This window comes from Sitodiplosis mosellana, unplaced genomic scaffold, assembly GCF_009176505.1.
Source record: "Sitodiplosis mosellana isolate CC-2019 unplaced genomic scaffold, AAFC_SMos_1.0 Smas_scaffold_10, whole genome shotgun sequence".
Lineage (NCBI taxonomy): Eukaryota > Metazoa > Arthropoda > Insecta > Diptera > Cecidomyiidae > Sitodiplosis > Sitodiplosis mosellana.
In genome coordinates, this window is record NW_022595252.1 from 253588 (window position 1) to 275203 (window position 21616).

At 35.2% G+C, this 21616-nt stretch overlaps 3 protein-coding genes across 5 annotated transcripts; 1 reads left to right on the top strand and 2 right to left on the bottom strand.

Moving 5' to 3' along the window:
* Positions 1–672: 672 nt before the first annotated feature.
* Positions 673–11522, bottom strand: LOC129567251 (dual specificity mitogen-activated protein kinase kinase hemipterous-like). 3 transcript variants are annotated; one of them, XM_055443915.1, is made up of 13 exons: positions 11063–11522; positions 10729–10929; positions 9641–9897; positions 8857–9084; positions 8215–8394; positions 7694–7908; positions 7450–7602; positions 3809–4653; positions 3213–3464; positions 2591–3109; positions 1733–2054; positions 1380–1472; positions 673–1109 (listed from the first exon to the last, which is right to left on the bottom strand). In XM_055443915.1, the coding sequence occupies exons 2-13, from the start codon at positions 10799–10801 to the stop codon at positions 965–967; spliced, it is 3282 nt and encodes a 1093-aa protein (XP_055299890.1). In that variant the 5' UTR covers positions 10802–10929; positions 11063–11522; the 3' UTR covers positions 673–964. The 3 variants fall into 3 exon arrangements, with proteins under 3 accessions (XP_055299890.1, XP_055299891.1, XP_055299889.1); XM_055443916.1 differs by having other exon boundaries at positions 1733–1988; positions 11063–11492; XM_055443914.1 differs by having other exon boundaries at positions 673–1472; positions 11063–11492.
* A 256-nt stretch (positions 11523–11778) lies between these two features.
* On the top strand, positions 11779–13033 carry LOC129567246 (general transcription factor 3C polypeptide 6). The gene is made up of 2 exons (XM_055443906.1): positions 11779–12273; positions 12505–13033. The coding sequence occupies exons 1-2, from the start codon at positions 12090–12092 to the stop codon at positions 12981–12983; spliced, it is 663 nt and encodes a 220-aa protein (XP_055299881.1). The 5' UTR covers positions 11779–12089; the 3' UTR covers positions 12984–13033.
* A 232-nt stretch (positions 13034–13265) lies between these two features.
* LOC129567224 (cytochrome P450 4C1-like) lies at positions 13266–17882 on the bottom strand. The gene is made up of 11 exons (XM_055443878.1): positions 16756–17882; positions 16449–16616; positions 16353–16366; positions 16138–16232; positions 15806–15958; positions 15610–15736; positions 14535–14673; positions 14115–14464; positions 13931–14054; positions 13544–13623; positions 13266–13477 (listed from the first exon to the last, which is right to left on the bottom strand). Exons 1-11 carry the CDS (start codon positions 17108–17110, stop codon positions 13394–13396), a joined length of 1689 nt encoding a protein of 562 aa, XP_055299853.1. The 5' UTR covers positions 17111–17882; the 3' UTR covers positions 13266–13393.
* Positions 17883–21616: the final 3734 nt, after the last annotated feature.

Sequence of the window (21616 nt, forward strand, 5' to 3'; positions counted from 1 at the left end):
ATACTTTCATCATATTCCAGATTCAAAAAAACTCATAAATTAATTTGAGCAAAGCAATGAAAGAGAAAATCCGGCATATTTCGGATAAAGATAACTATTTCTGATTATATTGCTCGATTTGATGTTGACATGATTTTTTTGCAGTCTTTCGTTTGATTCGAACACAATTTTTCTATTGACGATAAAAATATGCCAAATCCCAACACGCCCATCGAAATAAATTGCCGCACGCGTTTTTTTTAATCTCTCCTCATGCTCGGTCTCCCGTTGTTTGCACCCTTAATCGTCGTTCATTCCATTGGCGATTATAAGTTATGAAAATTCAATGAAAAATACGATATTTTCAAAATTATATGCAAAATAGATTTTTTTTCTTGTGTTTTTATTCAATCCTAATATTAAATTGTTCTTGATTTTTTGTGATTAAAAAATTACTTCATTTGATTATTTTATAATTATATTCGCTTCAGGATGAATGAGATTATTTTATTGTTTTTGACTGATGCCAAAGTCCAACGACAGTGTTTACAAAAAAAAAACGAACGAAGAAATTCTTGTTCTTCGATCGCATCGAGGATGAGAAACCGATTTGATTGTTGCAAATGGAAAATGATTCTCTCTTCTTTTTTTTTTTTCGTAAATTGGTATATTATAGAAAAACATGAAGAAATGTTCGATTTCGAAATTGTATATTTTGACTAGAACTTCAAGGACCCGATGATTTTGGTGCGAGTCGATTGCCACACGTTGGTGCGATAAGCACGCGAAAAAAAATAATGATTTACGGAGTATATAAGCTAAATATCGATACAAAAGAACGTTGATTTAAACCGGCAGCAGTTCGGTTTAAGCAGAGTAAGACTGATGATTTCGAATCCATACCATGATCACACACCAAATGTTGATATTCGTTTTATTCACCAAATGTGTACGATGATCACAAGGCCAGGATTTGCAGTGCCACTCATTGATCAATACCCGTCCGATAAATTCGACGCTGGGGCTCGGGCGTGTAATGAATTCGAGCACGCAGCTGCTGCGGTGAACCGGGTATACTATCCGATCCTTTGCGCGGCGGCGGCAATGGAGGCGATGTTGAGATTATGTACCTAGTTGAGGGCAGGATATGGGGAATTTTTTTTACAATTATTGATTGTAATCTTATTGCAAACATGTTTGCCAAAATAATCCTAATTATTCTTAAGAGAATGAAATTATGATGATAAAATAAAAAATGCAAATTTTTTTCCAACACGAAATTTTTCCCAATATGAAAAATTTGTTCAAAAATGATAGATTTTGAAGGAAAAAGTTGAATTAAAAATCCACAGAAATGCAAAAATAAATAAATTGGACGTCGAAAATGAGACGAAATGTACCTTCTAGGAAGTAAAGGTGATGGAGCGACCTGATGGTTTCCGTATTCGAGCAAATTCCTCCGGAGCAACAAAGGTGATTGACCCTTGTTATATCTGAAAATTGATGCCCCGTTACAAAGTTAAGAAGAAAATAATTAGATTTTGAACAATAAAAAAATGCAAAATAACGAATCAAATTAATAATGAAAAAAAAATAATGTAAAAATGAATCAATCACTGTAACTTTGGATTCTAATTTGTGGAGAAAATGTCGACTGATATTGGCTAAATGTCGATTTCAAAAGTTCATTATTCCCTATGAAGATGCGTAAAAAATAGAATCTAACTTAAACGTTTCCTTTTCTTAATCTTACCTTGGTGGTGGATCTGGGCTACGATGCCTCCTATCAAAGTTGTTCAACACGCGTGGACTATGTGCGGCCATTCGATCCTGTTCATAATGTTGATCGATGTGTTGTCGATTGCCGAAATGTGGGCTGGATGGCATTGACGACGAGGTCGGTGCAACTTGGCGCAATTTGTCGAAGTGATACGGTGACGTTGGTTGCAATGGATGTCCGTATTGTGGTGGTTCGCGGTCTTTTTTGCTGCCATCACCAGATGATGTGGCTAAATGGGATTTAACGTAGGAAGCAAATCGACGTTTAACTATGCCAGCCAGCGAATTAAACCATCCTAATTGGTGGCCAATTTCAATGATTTATGTTTTGGTTTGTTTTTTTTTGCGGACATAACAAGCGACAAATTTGCGTGGGTGGGTGTGTGGCAACAATTTTGAATATTTACAGCAGGTTTTTTTTGGTTTTCCAATTGATATTACATGAACGATAAACAAACACAGAGAGTATTTTTTTATGATCATGATGTGATGGCGATATATGCAATATTGTTTTTGTATTGGGCAAAGCATAAGTTCATTAGACAAAACACAGTGACACACATAGAAAAAGAGAGAGAAAGAAGTTACATGGAGGCGGTTTGTTATGAAAATAGAAAAAAGAAAAAAAAAGAAAATGCCAATAAGTGAATTGGTCAATATGATTGTAGAAATGAAAACGAAAAAAAAATCACATCTACTAGTAAATTTGGATTTGTTTGAGGCGAAAAAGAGCTACAAATCATAACTTCAAAATGGTAGCTTAAAACTTGTAAGCGATTAGAACCTATTTGGTATTTAGCGTGTGTGGGAAGTGTGCGCAAATCGCTCTTACCTGGATCATCCGAGGTATTTTTGGTGCCGTTGCTCTTTTTCTCTTTGCTCATCGCGCTCGTGGTTGCATTGTAAACGTTTTTGTACTCATTTGGATAGTGCTGATCTTCATAGGCGACTGCTGGATATGCCGTTTTCTCATAGTAAATGTCAGCCGGTGGATTCACAGGTATTCGCTGCCGATGCATATTCTCCTTTGGCACACCATCATAATGTTCATAGTTTTTCTGATACACTGGAATATGTGAATTTGCGTAGAGTGGCTCTTCGCGCGCATTCAACTTTGGACTCTGCTGCTTGAATGGGTTCAATTTGTGCGTTAGCTTTGGTATTTGCCGTAAAAATGGATTCGACTGTTGCTGGTGCTCTTTTTCGTTCAACTCATTTATTCGCTTCTCATACTCGGATTTGTATAGCGGTTGTGGGTGCGGAATTGGGATATGCGATGGACTATTGTACGCTTGCCCATTCGCCTCCTTTTCACGCAATTGATTTTGCTGATGGTAGAATCGCTGGAGCACTGTGTAATGGAAGATTTAATTATTTCGAATGTTAAACAGCGCCAGAGGATATAGCAAAATTGATAATGAAAGGAAAAACCCAAAAAATTGTACGAAGCCTACCTATTGGACTAGTGTTTCCTTTGAGTCGCACCATTTGAGGTCTGTCTGTTTCGAGCACCGGAATCGCTGTTTGATAACGTCGATGGGCATCCAAATTCGGCGACGCTGTAGCACTTATCGATCGACCATACTGTGGGCGCCAGCGCGGCGCATTCTGATCGCTATTCAGTCGCTGTTGATGCGCTTGCAGTGAGTATTTCCGTTGCAGAAATGGTGATAACGAATTGTTTCTTTGCAACGCATTGTGAGGGCCTAGGAGAAAAGCGATTCGGTTAGTCAATTGCTTTATCTACTAATTGAAACATGTTTTGAGATACAAACAAAAATTACGAATAGTCAGGGGATTTTGAGGTTTTTTGAAGTTGACATTTCTCTATTTTTGGTGCGGGATTTGTTTTTCACTTGAATTTATTTATGGTTTTTGCATTTTTTTCGTTTTTTAAAACCGTTTTTTAATTTTTTTATTATTATTATGTTATTATATAGAATAGTTTATTTGAGTTGTTGAGCTGGTTCAGTTTGAAATTTTGTTTCATTTTCTTGAAAATTCCTCAAAACAACCGTAACTCAACAAAAATCCATGACGCTTCACTCACCTGGATTATAAATTGGTTCCTGTTGTTGCAAATACGGTTGATTAATGCGGTCAACTTCGTCATGTTCAAGTGTCCTTTGTGGTGTGTCCCTTTGGTTGGTGTGCATCATCATGGTGGCTTTGTACAATTCATTGAGTTGATCGACCATGCGCTCTTCGATCTGTTGGAAATGAAGCATTTGCGGTGAAACGTTTTGTCTGAGATGTTCAATGCGTTGATGTTCCAATGTGGCGATCGTTGGTTCTGGCTGTGGGTAACCATAGTTAAGATTGCTTATTCTCGGTGTAAATTCGTCATTGCGTGGAATGGTCATAGTTTGCTCCATGGTTGGTTGCGGTGACTTTGAAGCTAGTATTGAATTTGTTTTTTCTAACGGACTAAAATTGTCGATATTTCGTGTCGTCGACGACGACATGATGGCTGCCACATGTGGTGGACTGCGTACAAAGTTCGGCATCATTGGCAACGGGCTATCTCGTTCGCTAATCGATGACGTTCGACTAAGGATTGGTGAAAATTGATGAGCAAATGATGGCGAGGATATTGCAATTGGCATTGATGACATAGATTCATTTAATTTCGTTTCACTAGGTTTGTGCAGACTGTTGCTGCTGTCTGATGGTTCGTTGCATTGAAATGGATTTGATTGACTGGGCTGTGGCTCGGTATTGAATCCATTGCTTAATTTCGAATTGGTTTTTTTATGGCTAAATGGTTGATAGATTGGTATGTGTGACGACGACGTCGTCGCCGCCGAAGATGCTGATGTGATTGGTACTGTCGTTGATTCGATGGACGACGGCACTTGGTTTATAAATCTCTTATCCGCTACAAGTGATGGTTGCCTATATCAAAAACAAAGTCCCAGTTAAAAATCAGCTAGTTGATGTTTTCTTTATCTTTAATTTAACAGAAAAAAACCCTCAATTAATCTGATAAGAAACTACAAGTTTATTTTTAAAAAAACAAGCATATTCAAAAGAAAATCTAGTCTCACGAGTAATGTCGGGACATGCTACGGCATAGCAGAAAAAATATATTACGTTACGTTCAAAAAAACTACAGTTAAAATCGTTTTACATTTCAAAATTTATTCTATGTTTGTTTGGTAGGAAAAAAAAATCGAAATGATCGGTGTTATTTTGATTAGATCAATAGTCTGAGCCACAATTAAATATGTCCGCTGCTCAAACTATGCTCGAGAAAAATTTCTAAATTGATTGAATTTAGTTCGAATGAATCGTGTTAAATGCGATAAATACTCAATTCTAATTTGTTATTCAATTTCGGTTAAATTTGCGCTTTTCCGCGAATTGAGCACAAAAAACAAATTTTAACGACGCAATCGTCGTCCCGACCGAAAGAGAGAGAAAAAAAAACTAAAGAAATTAGTGATAATCATGCCAATGCGAGGAGGTTAAAATTGAAATTGATCCGATAAAAAAAGACGTTGCGTTTCTGTTTGTTTTAGTGGCAGAAACATGCGACTAGCGTATTGTTGTTGTTGTTGAGTGGAATGGGAACGAGAACAGAAAAATAAATAATGTCAGCAAGAAAAGATGACGTGATAATTTCAAGAGTAAGCGATAAAAAAAATTCGTTCGCAATTGTGCACTTAATACGATTGATTGTGTAAACGGTTCTCGTACAATGCTGTTGCTTCTTCTTCTTCTTCTTTTTCTCACTCTCTCTTTCGATTGTACGAAAACAAACCGACCGAGTTATCAGAAAAGAAAAGAAAGAGGAAAAAAAACGGTTTCACTGGAAAAACAAACAATAAACATTCTCTCACACGGACAAACAACACGGAACAAATATTATAAAACTCAATAATCACAAGAAGAGAATAAAAAAAAAACTTATCAAGGGAGAGCAAGAATAAAAAAAAACAATTAACACGGATTGTTGAAACTATATTTAAAAATTGTTCATTGGCCTTAATTCCGATCATAATTGTTGGTCATTTTAAATTTTGTTTCTTTGTTTGCGACGGAAAATGTTTATGCGAATTTTTATCGAGTGTGATCAACAAATCGATACTTACATAAATAGAATTTTTGTGTTTTTTGATTTTTTTGTTTTTAGTTTTAGGGATAAGTTACCTATTTGGGGAGAGAAAAAAAAACGAAAAAAGAAAAAAAAACACAAAAAAAGAAAAACCATAAGAGAAATACACAAATCTAGTTTTTGTTGTTGATAAAACACAAAATCACTAGAAAAAAAATGAAACAGATAGAATTGTTCAGCAACCAAATATTCCATGAACAACTTACACAAACCATTCTCAAAATGGGAACAACACTATGTATGTGTGTTTTGGATGCATGTGTGCATATGGGTGGAGGATGGATCTTGTAAGTTTGACTTGTGGTTCATTTTATGAATGAAATTGTATAGCGTGAACTACATCCAATTTTATAACTCGAATGATATGAATGCAAATAAACACAAAGATAAGACTATGATTCCGCGAAATGTGCAAGATATGACGTTGACATGTGGATTCGTTTTGTTGGCGTTGAAAGTATGAGATCATGCCGAAGGGACTTTATGTATATTACAATCTTTAATTTGGTGTGCGATTTATAACGAAATCCAGCAAAAAAAAAATTCAAAATTTTTTTTGGGGTTAAAGGTGCTTGAATGATACAGCAACTGAATGTGTATGTTTTGATCACGAATAATTTTTTTGACTATTATTATTATTATAGCTGTTGCTATAGAAAAAATGTACATGTTATTATATTTTATCAGTAAACAGTACGATATCACTTTGACCTCGAACTTCAAGCCGGGTTTCTGAAGAAATTAATTGATAAAATCTACAAATTTATGACTCTATGATACTACTCTCAAATCTGAACCAGCAACTTTACTAAAGCAATTGACTGAACTGGACTTGTAATGATTAAACAATGAATCTATCAACTTGAAAAGTTCAACTTGTAACCAATTTTCGTGGGAATTTCCGTTTTGAAACTTATTTCATTCGAAATAATTGATTCAATTCTAATAATTTTTTTGTTAAATTCTCCCAAACCAATTAAAATCTTGATCTTTAAAATAAAATAGTCAACAATAAATTTCCGTGATCAATGCGATGCATGTTCGACGGTTTAAATAGGGAAAGAAATGTGAATGGGAAAATCACAAGGCAAAATAAGCATTCTAAAAGGAGATCGTGTCAAAAAACGAGGAATTTTTTTTGAGTCATGTATGATTACGAGAAGCGGAATTGATGTAAACTTGGATTAGTAGAAGTGAGCTGAATATGAAATGAAGTAGAAAATGAGAAGGAAAATAAGTGAAATTGAAATAGTGTTGATTGAATTCTTTCTTAAAATGACTGTTTATTAGTAAAACGGCCTGATAAAAATTAGTTCTCGATCCAACGTAAGTGAAATTCCCGTCGATTAGTTTAAAAAAAAAATCATGCAAAACTACGAGTTAAATGACCACGCGATTCGACCAATTCAAAATCATGCAAAAAAAAGTAGGAAAAACCAAACCAAAATTTGTTCATTCAGTGACCGAACACAAATGAATATTGTTAAACATAGAAAATCAAAAAGCAATCCTTCTATGAATGGATACGGTTTTTTGTTAAATGAAAATACCAATCGAATGCATGCATACCTTACCTGCGTGGTTCGGTATTGTTCGGTTGTTGTTGATCGTGCATGACGGATGCAAACCAGGTGGCCACATCCACATCAGCTTTTTCATACATTTTGATGAATGCGCTTTCGAGCAATTCCGGATACTTCGGCCGATGGCGGTAGTCTTTCGTAAGGCTGAAAATGGGAAGGAAATGGGTGTTAATTTCCGGATTCTTCGGAACGTTATATCTAGATATTAAAAATGTTACAATAATGAGTAACCCACCAATTTTTTACGAATTCTTGAAATTCACCGCTAAAACCCTGATCGTTTGGCAGACTTGGAGGGTCTCGCTCCAGAACGCACGTAAGTACTTCAAAATCGGTATGACAACCCTTGTACGGGAATGAACCAGTTGCCAATTCGACTAATGTGATACCAAGCGACCAAACGTCAGCTCGAATGTCATACTCGGGCTTCTTTGGATCAATACGCTCGGGCTGAAAGTACAAATATACATTTCAAATATGAAATATTCATTCAAATGTCGTCGTTGTTTATTATTTGTTTGGAATTTTTTCTTTGGATTTATCATATTTTTTTATTTTTCGAATTCTATGAATCCCATAAGAATCACATTCTAATCAATTTTCTCTCTTTCTTTCTTTCATTCCAAACTATTTTTTTTTTCTGATAAATTTCTGTGTTTCAAACTATGGTACATAGTTTCAATAATGTGATTCAAGTTGAATGGGATTAAATTGGGTGGGGAAATTGTGTAAAAGGATCTGGCTATGTATACTCACTGCCATATATGCGGCACATCCGGCTGATCGTGTCTTTGCTTTTGAGTCCACTAGACGACCACTAATTCCAAAATCACATAGTTTTATATTGCCACGCTCGTCAATCAGTATATTTGATGGTTTCACATCTCTGTGAATGACATCGTGGTTAGTCTTCAAATAATGTAGAGCTTTTACCGTCTGCAAACGAAAATGAATCACACAATTAGTCTATAATTTCTTGGAATTAAATTTATCAAATGAACATTATCCCAAACCAAAAACATATTTTTTTTTCGAATTATTAAAAAAATTCTCCAAAAATAAATTATTACAATCAAAAACTGGGTTTAACGTCATTTTATATTAAAAAAAAAATGCCGAATGTAACTTCAATCACAAAAAATTCCTGGTAAAAGGAAATTATCTTGATAGAAAATTTGAATTAAATTCCAATCAGAACACTCAAAAGTTTTGAGGTCTGAGTCAAAACGTTCTGAAATGACATTTTGGTGTAAAAAGTTGATTCTTTAGTTCGAAAAATGTGAATTGAATGGGGAATGTTGGGGAATAAAACGAAAAACAAGGAACAACAGATGAAGAAAATAGTTAAATGTTGAATTAGAATCCAAATTCCCCTTCAACACAGAGTGCAACACTTACAGCAACGGTAATTTTGCCTAGAATGGCTTCGGGTACGGGTTGATGTGTTTTTTTGGTGAGTTTATCGAAGCATGTGGCCATCAATTCCATACAAATCCATACGTCAGCTTCGGTTATAAAACAACCTAGACAATGTACAATGTATGGGCAATCGTGTGATTTTAGCACCACATCAATATCCATGATAATTCGTTTTTCCTCTTCGGAATTGTTTGTTCGTCGCATTTGCTGTAGAGAGAAAGAAAAACCAAATAAAACATTAATCTTTATACTTATCTATGTGGAATAAATGTCTATGGAAAAAAAAGTTTTCGAAACGATTCTATGCGAAAAGAAATATTAAGTTATCCATAATCCAGAAAGAGTTATAGATAAAAAAAAACAAATTTAATTTCATTCTGGGAAAAAACCATATCAACGTAGCGACAAATTAATTGAAAAAAGAAATTATCGATAAATGTATTTACGCACACAGCACATGTGGTTCGAACGTAAATAACGAAAAGGGTAGATAGGAGTATATTCAAAAATATATATATAATAATATACACCGGAGGAAAAAGGAACGGAATGAATGAAACAGAGACTAAAAATATCAAAGTCATTAAAAATAGCTGGAGAATGTAACTGTGTTATCAAATTTCGTTTCAGATTATGCCCAATCGGGTTTTGCTCAATCAGAATCGTTTATCTGAATTGAAGCGAAAAGAACGCCAATTGCATCCGTCAGGGAAAAAACGTTACACTTTGTGTGCGTAAAAGTAAAAAAAAAAACGAGTATTACCTTAACCGCGATTGGTTTGTTGGTTGGTGTGTGTCGCATTTTAACTACATGGCCGCTAGTGCCATTGCCCAATTCGCCCAAATCATCCAATTCCTTGGTGTCTGTTTTGTATTCTGCGCCATCAATAGTGATAATACCACTACGTGTCATAATTTCTTTGAGTTTCCTTTCGATTTCTGGTTCGAGGCGTCGGGTTTGGCGTTCTGGGAATCCGTCAATGGTCATTCTTGGCCGAGTGGGCATCGTTGGCAATGGTACTATCCATCCGATACGAAAATGGGGGAAAAAATGAGAATGACAAGCGTATTACAAATTTAGCGTATTTCATATCAATAAGTCATGTGTGGTGATGGTGATATACAGTGTCGCGACTGATTCCGGAGGAAATTAAAAGCACAGAAAAAAAACCGTGTTTGTTGCCACTTTTGCAAATGTAAACAATCGATTGGCTAAGCACGACATAGACGTCCGTCGGGCTGAAGTAATACTGTACACAAACACACAACAATGTACGAGATTTTGACGTTTCAGCGACAATCGTGTTTTTATCAAACGAACAAAGCCAATCGTACACACATATATACACATGCACTCACACGCTCACACACGAGTTTTTTTTTCTTCTTCTTCATTGCCTTTCTATCGCTGTCTCTCGCGTAAGAGTTGTACAACGAAACGAAACGTTGCTGACGCGCGAAGAAGATGGCAAGTGAAAAAAGAAAAATTGCAATTTGCGCACCAATGCAATGCAAACAATTGATTTTCATGCAAACTTGTTGTGTCGCGACAAAGAGATGAGCGATTTTCTTCATATTTTTTTTTCTTCGTTTGTTTATTATGATTGTAGGCTATGCGTTCGCTTCAATTGTCGTCAAAAAAAAATGACATCCAATCCAACACATGACATGAAGATTTACAATTTCGATTTTTCCACAACGATATTGACAATTCGTGATTGGTGATTTTTTTTCTTCGTCGTTCTGTTTCGATTGCCACATTGTTTTCATTGCGCGTTGCGAGTGTGGATACTGACAGGCAGACGAAGACGATGATGATTAGAAAAATGGAATATGTGCGGAAATACTTACGAGGACCGGGGCGTTGTCCATTTAACCGAGGAAATCGGTTTTCAAGATTTGCCAATTTTTCGTTGGTCGACATTGTGTCCAAATTTATTGTGTTTCGTCTCGTGTATGGATGTTATTTAGAACCGATTCCAAGTCAAGTTCGGCTACCCAATTTTACACGTACAGCAATTGATTCCAAAACCACCAATCACTGCGCATTCACTATATGTATATGTGATATGATTCAAACAAAAACACCAAAAAATCAGTAAATCATTTGAGGGTTTCCAACTCAAATCGCACAAAATGTACACGATTTTCCATTGAATAACAATAAAATTGTTCGGGAAAATACCATGAAAATACACGTGAAATCACCACATGAAACCACTTGGGTGAAGGCTACACGAGATATATTGTACTCTCGCATCAATACTCGGGCACGAACAATCACACAGCAGCAACAGAGAGAAAAATAATGAACGCAAAACAATTCACAAAACAAACGAAAACTGCTCGGTTTTTGTATTTCCACAATCGCGTTTTTTTAACACAACAAAACACACAACAGAAAAAAAAATAAATAAAAATCTCGAATTTTTTCAATGGCAACGAAAAAAAAGAATTCTTCTTTTTTTTCTCTCTTGATGTGTGTTGAAGAAAAATGCAAATGAAATGCGACGATGTACGCACTCGCGTATTTCGAGAGTCACTGTCGATTCTATTTCACAATTGAGACGATTGAATGTAGTGCGCGTGTGTGTGTATTTGTCAACTTGTGCACTGCCTTCGATACCATCCAAACCGTTTGCACTGAAGTTGGTTCCAACCGATGCGATTTGAACGTCTTTTCACTTTTTTCCGGAGTGTCCGATGCAATGCTCGACGGTTGGTTTGATGAAAGTGAGATTTTTCGTTGTTTTTTGGGCCAAAAAACATTTCAATATTTGAAAAAATTTGGAGTTAAAAATCGTTTTTGGTATTTAAAGTTTGACTATTTGAAAATTTTGCAAATTTTTGTATTTCTTTCATGAAAAATTGACATAACCGAGTATATAACCTAATCACAACTGAGTGTATGAAATAAATTCGTTCAGATTTACTATCAACGTTCAAAATTCAGCGTTCCGTCTCCATTGAATTGAACGTTCGCGCAGTGACACTTGTACAAACGTCACTTCGATTTCACTCGTGTTTTGTTTACGTTTTTTCCCGGAGCATTCCGCAAATTCAGATATTTTTTGCCTTTTTCAGTCTATTTAGTGAATTATTACCGAAAAATTTGGTTATTTAACTGTTCAAAATTGAATGAAAAGTAGTAAACTCTTGAAACACATTCATTTCCATCGATTTGATGGTGAATTGGAGCTGGAACGGGAACGATGAGCTCAAAAACGACCACCGATAAAGATGATGACAGATATGAAACAGAGGAGTTCTACGTTTATGTTGATTTGGACACAAAGCTATTGGACGATCAACTAACAAAGTCGAATGCGAAAATCAAATTTCTGGGCATTGACACCGAAAATCCGATTATGCAACTGAATAATCAACTGTTCAAAGGTACTTTTGACTCTGTTATTTTTACTTATACGTTTTTTGATAAAGAATGATTGGTTCTAAACCAATTCAGAGAGCATTTTTTGTAGAAGCACTCAAGCTCTTTCTGAAATTTGTATTTGGACTTACTCTTTTTTCTTCACAATGAACTCTATTCTAAACAAACAAAAACACGCCGACTTCAAACACTAGCAATCATCTCTAATAATTTCAATAATATCGGAATATTTCCAGGTGCCTACGAATATTCGATGGGAACACATTGCTTTTTCTCCGAGAGCAAGCGGCCGGGTGGTGTTGAAGATGCATGTTTCCAAGAGATGCCAGCCAAATTGTACGATTACTTCGCCAAGACGGACAAAGTATTGAGAATGCAACGGATTTTCGTCGAAGAAAAGGAGTCAGAGACTGATTCCGAGCTGGCGGAGGGTGAAATTGAAAATTTGGAGCATTTACACGTATCGAAAACATACAGTGAAGCGTTGAACCAGTTTTTGAAGCCCGGTGAAGAGCCGCCACGTGAAATTCAAGACTCACCAGACAGCGAAGAAGAGGAACAAGAAGAAGAAACCAGAATGGAAGTGGACCAAATCTCTGAAGCACCATCATTAGAACCATCGGAAGAAAGTGAAAATACCAAACAAGCACGAATCGAAAAAACCGTTCACGAAGAATTCGAACGGCTCACCGATCCCAATTATGAGTACAGTTAGCTCTCAAATTTGAAGTGAATAATGAGTGAAAGTAAAGAAGAAACAGAAGAAGAAGAAGAAGAAGAAGACAAAAAGAAAATAGAAATACGACAGCAAATAGAGTTAATGAAAGGAAGTCAGAAACAAACTTTAGAATGAATAAAACTATCATTTTTCGGTTATAACAAAAATAATGTTTATTCGATTTAAGGCTTTGGTTTAGTAAAAAAATATACAATTCATTGTAAAAGCATATATAACTGGATAAAACATATTCAAACACTTTTTTGTTCATCTTAATTCGAACTTATTTTATGAAACTCTGTTTTAAAAAAAAAATAGGTTCGGCAAAGTGAATGCAAGTCACCTGACCTTCAGAGCTAAGGAGAAGATTTAGGAAAAAATACCAAATAATTGCTCCGATTACTAGTCTACCAAACACGTCGTTCCATACCGACCATATGCTTATTGGCCAATTTAAGCGTTAATTCAAATTTCATCTCGAGATCGGAGAGCTGAAGAAAAGATACGAAAGACGAATTAATAAGGAATGTTTTACATGTGAGGAGAAAAAAACCAACCTTAAGATTTGTGGTGAATCTGTAATTTCGCAATATACCGGACATTATGACTTTCATTGAAATCATTGCGTATTGGTAACCTAGAAATGAGACAAAGTTTTCATGTCGATTTTAGTATGTAATAAAACAAAATGAGTTTTTCCAATTTTTTATGAGTAAAAATGTGTAAGGTGAGACTTTTGTGCAACAAAAAAAGGAAATTGAATTTTGACTGAAAAAATGGTGCATAAAAATGATTTTGAGGTGACTCGTTTCTTAAGCAAACATGCATGTGGAACTCATTGTTTTATTATAAATGGTGAATTTTTTATGCAAAAAACTAACCGATGCAATTTTTTTTTCAAAGAGTTTGAAGTGTTTGTCTGAAATTAAAACGGAATTTTTTACCTATGCAGTTTCTTGGGCCGCCGCTAAATGGAAGAAAGCAGAATGGATGACGAGTACTGGCATTCTCGGGCGCAAAGTGTTCCGGATTGAATTCTTCAGCATCTTCTCCCCAAACGTCCTTTCTCTAAAAAGAAATTTACTATTAAAAACGATTTTATCTGCTTATTTGGTGCTATTGAATTACGCGTTGCATGTTGAAAATGGACATCATGATGATGGCATTCTTTGGAATGATGCATGTGCTGACTGCAGTGTCGGCCGTGGCAGTACGAACAATAAACGGAGCCACAGGGAACATTCGCATTCCCTCTTTCAAAACTTTGTCCAAGTAAGGCAACTGTTGAACTTTTTCATAGCTAGTATATTCATCCTGTAAATCATATACCGAGTGCAGTTCCTCATAGAGTTTATCCTGAATCTCCGGATACATGGCCAGTAATAAAATTGTATACGACAGGGTTAGGGCTGATGTCTCATTTCCGGCGATTAGAACAGTTTCGATTTGTTCTTTTACAAGTTGCGCATTGAACTTTCCTAAAAGAACATCATACTTATTTAAATGTTAGTAAAAGATTAAATTCGTTTTTATTTGGTTCATTATTACCCGAGAAAAATAGGCCAAACAATTGATCAATCAAAACTTGTGGCGTCTTGTATGACTCTTCCGAATCCTCGGAGATGACCTTTTCAGCGATTTTATCCTTATTTTTAGCGAAATATTCGTCTCGTTTCATATCACGGATCTAGATCGCGAAGGTAAAAGAAGGTTGAGCAGGCGTGAGCTGCGCTGAAATTGCTGACTCAGTGACTCAGGCACCTAAAGAGTTATTTTAACGCATTCATGCTGCAAAACTTTCAATACTAGCAAAGATCCACGTTGTTTCTCAAGCATAGGTGAGAACAATGATAATTTTGCACCATGAATGGATTAAAATAACGTTTCAGGCCAAGGGGAAACTACTACTACCGCATAATTCATATTAATACAATCTAGTACAACATCAATTCTGATAAATTCCAAAAAATTCTGCGCAATTCAAAACAATTCCAATCAATTCCGATGTTTCTAAGTCAAATTTGATGATGATCAACTTCAAAAATTGCAAATATAGGGTCATTTAGCATCTCAAAGGAATGCTTAAGCGCATAGATGTTCAATCTTATCGAAATAACTTCAGATAGGGCGTTTTTAATTGTACATAGGTCTCACTTCCAATTCAATATTTCACTTCAAATAGGTAAAGTGATGATAAAATATTTTCAAAATAGAAAACAGAGCTAGAATTGAGTCTTGTAGATCAAACCAAGTCAAATATGTTCTAGAAGTAAAAATCTTCAATATGCATTCAAATGAATGGTAAATGTTCCTATATTTGTAATATTTTGAGTTGATCATCACCAAATTTGACTAAGGAACATCGGAATTGATTGGAATTGTTTTGAATTGCGCAGAATTTTTTGGAATTTTCCAGAATTTGTGTTGTACTAGATTGTATTAATATGAATTACGCGGTAGTAGTAGTTTCCCCCTTGTTTCAGGCGCCTGAGTCAGCAAATGAAGCTCAGATCAGTTGATCAGGCCTGCCCAGCACCAAAAAAAAACGATCTCTTAGCCAAATGGCTGGGAGTTGGGGGTAAAAAAATTTAAAAACATTTTTCTGAACAAGAAAAGACCTCACCCGGCTCGTTAGAATATTGATGTTTTCACAGTGTTTCTGTTGGACTTTGTAAAGGCCAGTCCAGCGGTAAACAAAGTCGGAGTGTGCCCAAAATTTGAGGAATCGTTTGCCCACAATTTCGCACATTCTGTGTGGATGGAAAAGGTTGCATTATTTTTTATTCCGTTCGAATGGAGCGAAAGGAATAGGATTTTACGCTTCGATGCTCTTAAGGAACTCCTGGTTTTTGTCACGCTGCACATCCACGTTGAAGCCCATTGTGGTCGCTAAAATAATTATTTCCCCTATCAATTGTATTTTCTTTCCAATCATTTCAAAAAACAAAAACAAATACTCGATGTGTATGTAAGGTTAGGCTCAATTTCGAATGAAAACCATTGCTGCAGTTTCAAACAAAACTTGTAATTATTTTTAAAGACCAAAAGCTAACAAACTCCAAACAAGTTATTAATACGAACCAAAAAAAATGATATATTTTCTTTGGAAAATGCGTAACAATCGACGTTCCGCAATGGAGTTTAATAATACATAGTCTTATGATGAATTAAGCAATTGTTCATTGAACTCGTCGGATGCAGTTCAGTGAATTCGATAACACATAAAATTTTGAGCTCACCACAAACCTAGAGAAAAAAAAAAAAAATGAAAATTACATTAAATTTCCACTTGTTCCTTGTTTGGAATGTTTCAACCAAAAAAGCATAGCTAAAACCGTTATTCAACTATGAAATATTTGATTTTACCATATCAAGCGTACCTAAAAAAAATGAAAATTTAATTAAATTTCAAGTTATTTCTTGATTGGAATATTTCAACCAAAAAAAAACACAGCTACGTACAAGCGTGCATATATCTAGATAGATCAAAGTTCGGATTTCCGGCTTCCTTGTCCAAATTCTCCAGCATAATATTGGTTTTGTTGTTGAAAATTGGTACAAACGATTGTAAAATTTTCAAGTTAAACGTGGGATTCAATAGTTTGCGAATTTGTTTCCAGAATGCACCCGCTGTATCGAATCAAAATCGGTATGCGTTTAATAAACGATGGAAGATGATCAAAAGGCAATTAACTTGTTAGTTAATGCATTTATTTTGATTAGAGCTTGTTTTTGGAGAAAGAGGGAGAGAGAAAAGCGAAAGTTTTACATTCAGTTGTGAGTATTCCAACGGTGCTGGGAAGAAATCGGTACATGTATGGCTTATCCAAACAAGCCGATGACATTAACACCGTTTTTATATCTTCAGGTTTATCCAATGTGATGTTTAACACGGGACCAATGTACGCCTTCGATGGAGTTTCATTTTCTTTTACAAAGTTCACAATTCCACTGAACATTTCAGCCGTTGATTTGCCAATGAACGAGTGCGCATTTCCAATGAAGGGGTAGACAGGGCGCATTATTGGCAAATCTTTCACATAACTCTCCATGTGACGCATATGCAAGAAATACTTCACCAATCCCGTCACCACCAAAAACACTAACAATGTTGCAAAAATCATTTTTTCGATGCGATTTTTTCACTTTTGATTTTTGTGAGGATTTTTTTCTTATCTTTTCTTCTTTTTTTTTCAATGAAAATTGTGATAATTTCTCTATTCTAATTTTTCAGTCGTCGCTTCAACTGAACGTAAACTTTTCACAATTTTGATGTTTTATGATGGAGTATTTTTCCACGTCTCTTTTTATTCACTTACTGACTTTTTTGTAAAATTATGGGGCGAACTTGGACGATTTTGGATTCACTTTTCTGGGTTTTTTGGAAAAATCTTCGTTTAATGTTAAGAAAAAGCACGTTTGAATTCTTCAAAAATTCTTCTCAAAGATTTACTAGCTCTCTTCTGAAGTATTGTAGAAAATTTTCACTTTTCAGCACAAACTTCGATCGAATGAGTTCTGTTACGAAGTTTTTTATGGCTTTTTCAACGAAATTAGAACAAACTATCTATTCCGTCACACAAAAATAATACTAAAATTCTTATCACCAATTCGAATTCATAAAAATTTCCGATTTGTCATGAATTTTTATCATTTTTTTCAATTATAATCAAAATCTGTTTTTTCTCAATTCAGATTTTTTTTTAATTCCACACCGAATTTGTTTTCTTCAATTTTTGATATTCTAGGAAATCAATGATCCTTTAATTTTCCCATTTACACCACACAACCGATTTCCAAAATTATTCACTAATAATCAACGGCACCAATGTAAAAATCCACTATTGAATCTTGTAACACAATCTGCTCCAACCGAACGGTGGGCTCTTGAATGTGGCGAAGTTGAAAATGAACTGAAACTTCATCGCGTGAAAATCTCTTCTATTTATACCCATTTGCGTTGAACACGAAAAGAAGCATACATTGCTAAACGATTTTTATGTCCGAATGAGTTTATAAAAACGCGATAACAGCACGAGCCGAGCGTAAGACCACCAGAACGAAAACCACCACCTTACAATATGCTCGATTTGTTGAATGAACATATTAGCGAAAAGAAAAAAGAAAGTTAATTTTCGCATTCCGCTGTATATCGTCGATGAATACGGTAAGCGAGAGAAGAAAAAAAGTGTGTGTAATATAAGTAATGCACTGACTTGCATTTGCTGGTCAAAAACCGTTGGTGCTCTCCATCTGATTACCCACTTCGACTACAACGCATGCCGTTATTATCAATAGATGTAACGCATGAAATCATCTTCTTTATGGCATTCTTGTTACCATTTCAATCATTTTTATCTTTTGTCATCGATCGCACGCAGCAGCAAATCGCTGTGTATTGTTTTCAAGTTTGGTTTTTGTGTCGGTGGCTTTTTTTTCATGCGTGTGCTCATGTTCACGCCAAGATAAAATGTGCTGCTAATCGATTTGGATCATGTTCTGCAACGAACCATGCGATTTTCACTATCGGCGCTAGCACTGTGTGTCGAAGCAATTCACAACTCGTCTAAATGCATCAAATGACTGCCTCTTTTGTTCAGCCATCGTTTTGATTTATGGTATTTTTATTCATTAGCGTCATTTTGCTTTCGTGCAATGGATGATTTGCAATTTTCAGTGCAATTATTGAATTATCGATTCATTAGATGTTCGTCAAACCTCGAGTTAAATGGTTGAGTTTTTTTCGTTCGTATATCTTTTATGCAGATAATTCACTTCCGACTGATTTATTTGCACCAACAGCGAAAAACTACACTCTCAACATCTAATATGCGAACTTTATTGATAATATTCACTTTCGTACATTGTAAGCAGAAGAAACCAACTGTCACGTGCTAATTATATTAATACGACAATGTATTAGCGCAGCTCACATCATCATTAATAATGTTGATTCAACATGAATGGTCAATGATCATCATGCGAATTATATTTGGACTTGGCTTTTTATTTCTTTTTTCAATCAGACTGTCGTTTTCTTCTCCGCATACACGGCATCTAAATGATGGAAGTGTGATAGAGAAGAGAATGAAGAATAAAATGCAAATAAAACGAATTACATACGTAATCCAAACTTTTCCGCTCCGCGGCAATTTGGTTTACCTCCCGCTTAGTATTCAACCAAAATTTCAATAAAAACTCTTTTCATAGCACTTCTGAGCTGGAAAAATAACTATTTGGACCATTTTCCATATAAAAATGTCATTTTCGAACAGAATTTCAAAAATTTCAAGAAATGTCAGTTTTGGACCAAATGTTTGGGCAAGTAGGTGTTCGGTTGTTTGGAGGCTCCTATTATTTTTGCAAAGAAACATCAGTTTGCTTTGACAAAAACCCTAAAAAATGGCTTTCTGTGTGATTTTTCATACAAAAGTCTATTTTTCGAGGAAAATTTCAAGAAATGTCGATTTTGGACCAAATTTATGGGCAAGTAGGTGTTCGGTTGTTCACAGACTCCCATTATTTTTGCAAAAAAATGGCAGTTTGCCTTGATCGAAACACTGAAAAATGCTTTTTTCGGGTACTTCCCGTACAAAAGTGTCATTTTTCAAGGTTTTTCAGGTCCTCAGTCGGAGGCTTATGGTACGAAATTGGTAAATCAGAATGGGCTCAAAATCAATCCGAAGCTTTGTCTCGGCATGCCAAAACTTTTGGCTTTTACAGATCTCAATTATCTTGTCAACTTTTTGAGATAATCGGCGAACAAAAAACGCGACGTTATAGTGGTCCGAAAGAGGAGATGTCATGAAATTTTGGCTAGTAAAACCAATACTTTTCCTAACAAACAAAGTTTTCGGAAAAGTAAAATCGTTAGTTTTAAGAGTTTATTAAGACTTTATATAAATGCATGCATATGGCAGCCAAAGAGTATTCAATTCCACTGAATGATCATATTGAAGATGCGTTTTTAAGTTTAACTTTATTTGCCACGAGGCATGTACCAGAAGTACGATGGAGATTTTGGCAGTGACATATAACGTATTCGCTCGCAATAATGACAGATAGTACGGATTTGGGCATGACAACAGTTAGCGTGAGAGGGACATTCTACACTGCCAATATGTTGCAGAAATCTCAGTCATTCTTTCAAGGGCATTGAACGGACAGATGAAAAGTTTGAAATATAGGAGCGAACGGCATGCACAACACACGCTATTTTTTAATATTCACTGCGAATAAATAGCAAAGTACCAATTTATCCATACTTTGTAAATGATGTACGAAATTCGCACTGCGAATGAATGAAATGAATATCTTTGCTTTACTTTATTTTTTCTATTAGTTTGCTATTACTTTTCCGGTGTTTCATGGTAAAAAACTAGGTAAAAATAATCATTTCAGTAAACAGCAAACTTATTAGTAAGCAAGTAACACCTAATAGAAAAGTAATAGCTGAGTTATTATCCCCATGAATGAAATACATTACCATTACCACCAATTCCATATGATCGAAACATTCTCTCGAAACAACTCATCCGTTGTGTTTGTGTTAAAATATAAACAAATTAGTATCACAGAATTCTGCTTGCTTCGCAAAAGCAACGAATAGTTTTTCAACTCTAGCTCAATACATGCATAGAATTTAAATGAAACTAAATTGAAGGTACATATAAATATAATTCACAGCAGGCTAACGACTTTGTTTATAAATATTTCTGAAGAATGTCATGATTTTGGAAAATAAAATCGAATTTAGGCTGACGAGATTGAATTCGCTTTGCTTTTTTGAGAGAAAAGTGTTGTGAATTGGATTCATTGTGGCTTGTATGAACGACTGAAGTCGCACAGAATTGCTCTAACAAGGATACATCACTGTGGGTTACACCCGGCGAGCGAAACCATATATGCCACAGGATAGGCCTTCGATAGAAACGTCTCACACCACTCTCCGTTTGGGCCCATGCGAACAACTTTTTTTCGCTACATCGATTTGAAAATTTCCATTTATAGCCATATATTGCGCATTTTTACAACTTTAATTTTGGCCCATACTCGTCCCCTATTGGTTATATTGTTTCAATGTCTTCAGCAAAGTTGTAGCCAAGAGTCCAAGTAACAAAATTTATTTTATTTATTTTTTTATTTTTATTTTCTTTATTGTGGAAAAAGTTTTATGCTACAATTAACAGGCCCTAAGCCCCCTTACAAATTGATAGCTGATTTCATTTTTGGTTTAGGTAATAATTTAAATTAAAATTAAAATGATTTTTTTTTTAGATTTATAATTGATTTGAGTGAATTAAGGCTGATTCAATAATTTATGTAAAAAAAAAAAAAAAAAAACAAATTGAATTAATTAGCAATGTTTATGGGCATTAGAGAATGCAAGCGTTATCGGAAGTTTCCCCATTGTTCTGGTGGAAGCGAGTGTATGATTGCACGTTTTACAGCGGATATTGAATTATTTTATAAGTCAATGTCGTTGAAATAGTCATTGTGTTGTGTTTTAAGTCTTAATACGAAAGAGTACATTTCAACATTGGTATTGACAGCTCTCAAGTAAAATAGAGGCGTATGTCTCGTTGTGCGTATTAGATTGTGTGGCAATAGTTGAGAGGAGAGGTTTGTTT